Here is a 7,056-nt window from a genome sequence, read left to right as displayed (position 1 = left end):
GCACAATGTGACGTGGCATAGACAACAACGCACAATGTGACGTGGCATAGACAACAACGCACAATGTGACACAACATAGACAACAACACATAATGTGACGTGTCATAGACAACAACGCACAATGTGACACGGCATAGACAACAACGCACAATGTGACACGGCATAGACAACAACGCACAATGTGACGTGTCATAGACAACAACGCACAATGTGACACGGCATAGACAACAACGCACAATGTGACGTGGCATTGTGCGTTGTTATCAGCTATAATATATCTGTGATGGAGCCTGACGATGCACCTGGTCTGACGTGCTTCATGACGGCGCAGTGAGCCGCTGACGAAGTCTCGATGGCATACTTCATTATTTCTATTTCAATGGGAGACTTGGTCACTCGCCTGCAATATAACAATTAAAATTAATAATTCTCAATCCACATTAATAACTTGATATTTCACTTGAACTGATTTCAAAACACAGAAGTTTCTTAGAACTGTTGAAGCTTTGGTAAAAATCAATCATAACATGACCTGTTTTTTGAAACCTAACATGACCTCTTTTGATAAATCTTTGAATGCAGAATATGCGGAGGAAAATTTTGTAGTTCCAATTAGAAACAGCCAATTTCCAATGTTTTTATATTATGCTAGAGTAATTTCGAAAACATCATTTCATTCAATTAATAAGCTAAAATATAATTCTGTGCGTGTCAAATGAAAGGAAAAACTCACAGCTCAGACAGCTCGGTGTGCAGAACGCTGCTGTCTACTGAGAACCTGAGAAGAAGAAGTGCACAATAGAAGTCCACGTGTTGAGTACGTCAAACTATTACTCGTTCAAATGTCTACATAAATTAAATTTTTTACATAACTGAAACACTTAAATTTACACGACGTTTTAATCCGTTAAACGAAATTTTAACACAGTATTCTCTGAGTGTTTGTAGCTAACTTTTTCATTTTTAAACGAGTCCTCTTGATGATTTTTTGGTATGCGCTTAGAAGAAGCCAATACTAGACCCGTTCTTATTTACGCTTCACTCAAAACTCTCAGGAATTCACGCTCCAGAGAACCTGACTGCCTTTCTTTAGCAGTAACAAATTCTGAATGCCAAAAATTCATTGCGCATATGAAGAGTTGACAGAGTCGTGAGAATGTGACTTTCTTCATAGGGTAGCACCACCGGGCCTATATACATTAAGAACCGGGCGTATAAATAGACAGTCGACTATGAGAACGAACGAGGTTATTTAGCACTCGTTATTTTTAAAGGTAATAGCGCGCCGGTTTATAAGCAAGTGACAGTACACGGAATATTATCTATCCATCGCACGAGTCAACAAACTCGATGAGTAATTGTACAGCAGGATGGCACAAATCTGTTGCCCTAGTGGCACCTGAATTCAGGTCTCGTCCTGGTTTGCACCACAAGTCCCACACAAAGACGTGCGAGAGTTACGTTACAAAAGCTTTAAGTGCGCTTGACGTTCTCAATTCGATACAAACTTTTCGATGCCGGCGAACTGGGCGGCGCTAGTAGTAAGCCCGCTGTCGCTGTTAACTCCTACCTAGAAAAAATACACCATGAATTCATTTAAAAAATTTATGAAATCTGTCTCACTACTAACCAAAGTCCCGTAAATAGGAGAATTTGTTGACCAAATTCTGGCCACAGATTAAAATGAGGCCAAAAAAAGTTGTTTCTAGGTTCCACATGACAAGTTTTAAACTAAAAACAACGCCCGAGGTTCTGTGTATATCGTCCACTACGCTGTACCCGACAATGATACTGTCTGCACCGAAATATAATCTTTAAAAACGATCTATGCTACTCTTTCAGAACACATTTATAACACATTTATATGCAAAAGCACTGCCAACGTTGCATAAGATGAGTGAAACATTAGATATACGGTCACTGTATTAATTCAGTTTAGAATTAAACATATGGATACCTAAAAGCTTTGCACTGGATGACCAGTTGACTGAGAAAATGACACTTTGACTTGGACCGCTACCCATTTGTTTCAGTGGTGAATAGTGTAAGATTTGTGAGCATTTCGTCTTATCCATTCAGAGTGTCTTTAAACGGCACATATTCATAAATGCATTATATTTATTGCAACAGAAATTGTAATGCACAATATTTTAGATACGCATGAAGCAATGTACGTTGCCTCGCGAGACGTCAGTGCCACCAGCGAGTCGAAAGCTAGTCAGAAAACAGATTTATCTGTTCACTTGACACGCCTGACTTGACAGATTTAACAGACTTGACACTATCCAACGAGTTTAATAACACAGTTGAGAACTAGATACTACTTCAGACCTATGAAATTATATAATAATGCAAATGACACAAGCTTGGCACAACAAGGAAGTTCAGAAGTTTGATACTCACAAGCGTGAGAAGAACTGACGGCTTGATGTCCTCGAGAACCTTGGGCAGCTGCAGAAAAATACCATCTATTATTTTCCAAGCATCAATATAGGCCGACTATACTCACCTAGCTTACTTTGGTACAGTTATAATCTAAACACAGTTGATAAATATCGGCACAATAAAAAAAAACACATACTAATCCACCTGGGGTGAATACAACTGGGTTTGTCAGCATATAAACCTCAACTTTCCGGTTACTTTGAAGTATTTCCGCACGAATCAGTCCACCAAATCCTGTCAACTGTCGGTAACTCTCGTTAACTACTTTTCCATTAGATAACCCAATTTTTTTATTCCGTTAACGACTTGCCTAGCTTATAAGCAATGTTATCAGTAGAAAGATTGTTGTATGCATACCATTATAGCGTGGTTACTCACTTCATCGACATAGAAGACGCGGTCGACGCTATATCTCTTCATAAAGTCGTGCGGGGGGATGATGCGCCCCATCACCACGGCGTAGGCGTCGGGCAAGCGGGGGCAGAAAAGCGTCGTGCGGCCGCTGTCACTCTCCACCACCCCGTACCATCCAGGCTCCAGGACACCAAACAACCAGTGGAAGAATGACTCCTGTCAACAATAATTATAATCACCAACGAAGGGAATGAATTAGAAGTAAATTAAAGTGAATATTGCAAGGAAAACAACGAATGAAACGTGTTATTCTCATTGTTTTGATTAGTTCTTACAACTGCTTCTGAATATAGACACTAATAAAGCCAGGAGAAGTTTCTGTGCCGGTCCCTGACCTGTCTGAAGACCCAAGTACAGTCAGTAGCATCCCTAGGCAGCTCGTCGCCACCCTGCAGGAGCACGACACTGCCCTCCTTCACCGCCTGCGTCGCGCGCAGCTCTGCCAGACGCTGCACCAGGCGCTGGCGGTTGTGCGCGTGATGAGACATGGGGATACGCAGGGTGTGTTCCCCCATGTCGAAATGCGCGGCACCATCGCTGTACCTCGGGGCCGACACCTCCCTTGGGGGTCACAGCAAAAATGGTAATGTAGAAACTGAGGAGCGCTGTGCATAAATTCAGCTGACCTTTCAGTCAACACCTTTATGCGTATTATCAACCTAAGAATCATGCAAATAAATTAAAATTTGTTGTGAACCATTCACGGTTTCAGGACTCGCGGTGTTAGCCACAGAAGCACCAGGCTATATTCGTGCGCAGCTGACCTCTCAAGAACCACTATTCTTTATGCCTGTTTACGGGACAATAGTAGCAGCAAGTATAACTTTCAAACACTAGCCGCCACTATTTACCGTGCTATTGGCTTCGTGAATAGGTGCTTCTGGCAATCAAAGAACTCGATAACTTTTTACACGAGGCCAGTAGCAGGATAAATAGTCGCAGTACCGAATGAAGTAGTAGCGTTTTAAATGCCTCGCCATGTACAAGCATCTATTTATGTCAATTTAGGCATTCTGAGGTAATATGATATCTAACTTTTTTTAATATTCACAACCAAATGCAAAATTAGAGTGAGTGCTGATAATATTAAAATACTTAATTCTTTAATTAGAGCTCTTTTATTTCTGAATAACACTACTTGTAAATGATACTAACAATTCTTAATAGCATGTCACAATTTTCGTAGTGACATTTCAGTGAATATCGATGGGAGACCAATGTATATAGCGAGTAGAAAAACTGTGGAGGTGGATGCGTTCACTCACAACGCATGAGGACGCGCGGTGAGTGTTTATGAATTCTACAGTTCGGTATCACAGTTAAGTTAGTATTAGAAAGTGGTCGTTAGTGGCAGCTGAAGGTCAAGTTTGACGCATGAATTAGTAAGTGGTCTTTAGTGGCAGTTAAAGGTCAAGTTTGACGCTTTAAAAAATCGCGTTCGAGGGGATAAAGTATGAAAAATATGTAAACTGAATTGCAATGGTATTTGAAAATCTGGTTGGCCAATAACTCACCCCAACAAAACCGAAGTTCTTTCCGATCTGAGTGTCGGAAGGAAATCGGAGGGAAAATTTTTCAACGCATACATAAAATAATTAAAACGGTAATAACTCTGCAGTTACATTAAAATGACTGAGATGCAATATAAATCTGTAAACGTACCTCTTGGTGACGGAAGCCATCTTGCGAGCTAACAGATTATCTTTAGAGATGAACAAACGCGCCCGTGTCAATCTTAGTGCCACAGAGAGCATCAACTATTCATCTGAAACAATAAATGTAAATGGAACATCATTATTGCACGTTCAAATAAAATGACGTCGTTACGGACTACGTCGGTCTAACAAGAACCTCGTCACGGCCGCCGATTGAGCTCACCGAGGTAAGCTAACGAGCATTGCTTAATATACAGTCACGACACTTACGACCACGACAGCACTTACGACCACGACAGCACTTACGACCACGACAGCACTTACGACCACGACAGCACTTACGACCACGACAGCTCACTTACGATCACGACAGCACTTACGACCACGGCAGCACTTGCGACCACGACAGCACTTACGACCACGACAGGAGTGACTGTACGACAGATGCACAAGCAAAGCAGGTCAAGAAACCACAAACGCCGCGGCCAACGAACCGCTCACCAGCGCGCATCACACTTGTCTTGTGGAGGTGCTGGTGCTGGGACACTGCATCACAAACTGGGGGAAGTTAGTGTTGTGGAGGTGCTGGTGCTGGGACACTGCATCACAAACTGGGGGAAGTTAGTGTTGTGGAGGTGCTGGTGCTGGGACAGTGCATCACAAACTGGTGGAAGTTAGTGTTGTGGAGGTGCTGGTGCTGGGACAGTGCATCACAAACTGGTGGAAGTTGTTCTGGAGCAATTTGGCAATGAATTTAGGTAGCGGGGGGAAGGTGTACTCATTGTAGCCAAATACAAAAAATTTTTAAACTATCTGGATATTGCCAAGTCGATAGAAATAAATCAAACTATTTTCAGATATCAACTCCAACAACAATGTTCAGAATTTTTTGTTATGCAACTAATTATTTGAAACAAAAAACCAAAAGATGAGTACAATTAATCAATTAATAGAGCTAGACTAGTATTTTCTAGCATTGTAGTCTTAGCATTTAATATGTACCATTGTAGGCTGTACATTCTGTGCCTCAAAGGATTTACTAAACATATCACATTTGTATTGAGATCATGAGGGCTTGATATGCAATTGATACAAGCCCAAACCATGCATATTCTTAAATTTGGTGTGGCTATGGATCTCAAATTTCCTAAAGTAATTGTTCGAAGTTTTTTCACTAATGAACATTGTTTTATGAGCAAAAGAGAACAGTAAATGACAATATTTGTAGCAAGAAATATAACAAAAGGGCCTGCCAGCACATACCAAGGGAATTAAAACATCTTCAATAATAGAATTAAAGAGAATTAAACTAGTGGAAGTTTTGCAGCTGCAAAAAGGCCAAGAAAATATATTACTTGGCTGTCAATGACACAACTTACAATCTTACATCAGGTGCTTGCCATAAAAAATAGCATTATCATCAAATATCAGCTGATCAAAAATACAAATTGCAATATTAAAATGATATAATAAATATTAAAAATTTCACTTTATGAAACAGATTGTCAGGATGGAGGCTGGCTGTGCTGGCAACATAAGAGTTGTGGCTAATCTAGCAAAATTTTCCAAATTTCACAGTCTCACAGGTGGGCAATTGCTATTTTCAAGAATTTTTTAAAGTAAACTACGCAAGGGTTATAGGAACGGGTGGATTTTTCTGCAAACAGTCATTTTTGTCTTCTGTCAGCGTGGCTTCAAGCTCAGCCTGTTTTTCCTGATTGGTATTATTTTGGTAGCAAGTAGTGACAACTTGAACTTAGACATATATGTTGTGTGTTCAAGACCCCATCAAGCTGTGAATGTTCTGCGATGTTAAGAATCAGCGACAGGCCTATGGCCTAATAAATGCTGAAACTGCTATTATTATATGTTAGATATTTTTCACACTTGTCAGAATTGGGATTGGGAACCACCATTTTATAGGTATTCATATAATGATGATAGAAATAATGAAACCTTAAAATAATATATAAAAATGGAATAATATATAAAAAGCAATAAACATTTGCAACTCATAAATGAAATTAATGGGAAAAATGGTTATGCAGTTTTGTAAGAAATACCAATTTGATGCAAATAATTTACCTATTATATTGTTTATTTATTTCAAAATATAATCCCCATTCCCCAGGGTCCAGGATAGAATCCCCATTCCCAGGGTCCAGGATCTCACAGTTTTAGGCTTTTATAAATTTAAAGACATAAAAATGATTATTAATCATCAACATTATTGAATCTTGATTCTTGAATTGAACAAATTTAGTGTGCAAGTGAAAGATTAGGATAAGATTGTCTTGATGATGATCATGGGTTATATTGCAGAAATTGTTTTGGAGATTGGAGCATCATCTAGCTACCTATTTGAGCTCTTATTGGATCAACTCGTCAAGACGTCAACATAAGTAAAAAATAATAGCATACATCTAAAGGAAAATTTAACACTATAAACTGATTGTGTTTGAAATTTTTAATAAGCTTCTACTACGGTAGCTAATATAATCACATATCCTGAAGGCTGGTTCACTGTCTTTATTGCACGAAA

The 7,056-nt window shown here is 39.6% G+C and overlaps 1 protein-coding gene across 1 annotated transcript in view; it reads right to left on the bottom strand.

Annotated features, from left to right (window-relative positions):
• Positions 1–4,650, bottom strand: part of LOC108679455 (xaa-Pro dipeptidase) — an 8,614-nt gene extending 3,964 nt beyond the window's left edge. Inside the window, exons 1-7 of the mRNA XM_018168072.2 lie at positions 4,522–4,650; positions 3,195–3,420; positions 2,824–3,015; positions 2,404–2,451; positions 1,509–1,570; positions 734–778; positions 303–400 (exon numbers count right to left, since the gene is read on the bottom strand). Coding sequence (XP_018023561.1) covers positions 303–400; positions 734–778; positions 1,509–1,570; positions 2,404–2,451; positions 2,824–3,015; positions 3,195–3,420; positions 4,522–4,613 — 763 coding nt within the window. The 5' untranslated portion in view covers positions 4,614–4,650. The remainder of the gene's footprint in view (positions 1–302; positions 401–733; positions 779–1,508; positions 1,571–2,403; positions 2,452–2,823; positions 3,016–3,194; positions 3,421–4,521) is intronic.
• Positions 4,651–7,056: the final 2,406 nt, after the last annotated feature.

The sequence above is a fragment of the Hyalella azteca genome, unplaced genomic scaffold (genome assembly GCF_000764305.2).
Source record: "Hyalella azteca isolate HAZT.00-mixed unplaced genomic scaffold, Hazt_2.0.2 contig11680, whole genome shotgun sequence".
Lineage (NCBI taxonomy): Eukaryota > Metazoa > Arthropoda > Malacostraca > Amphipoda > Hyalellidae > Hyalella > Hyalella azteca.
The sequence above is the reverse complement of the archived record's forward strand: the minus strand, read 5'-3'. Positions and strand labels throughout refer to the sequence as shown.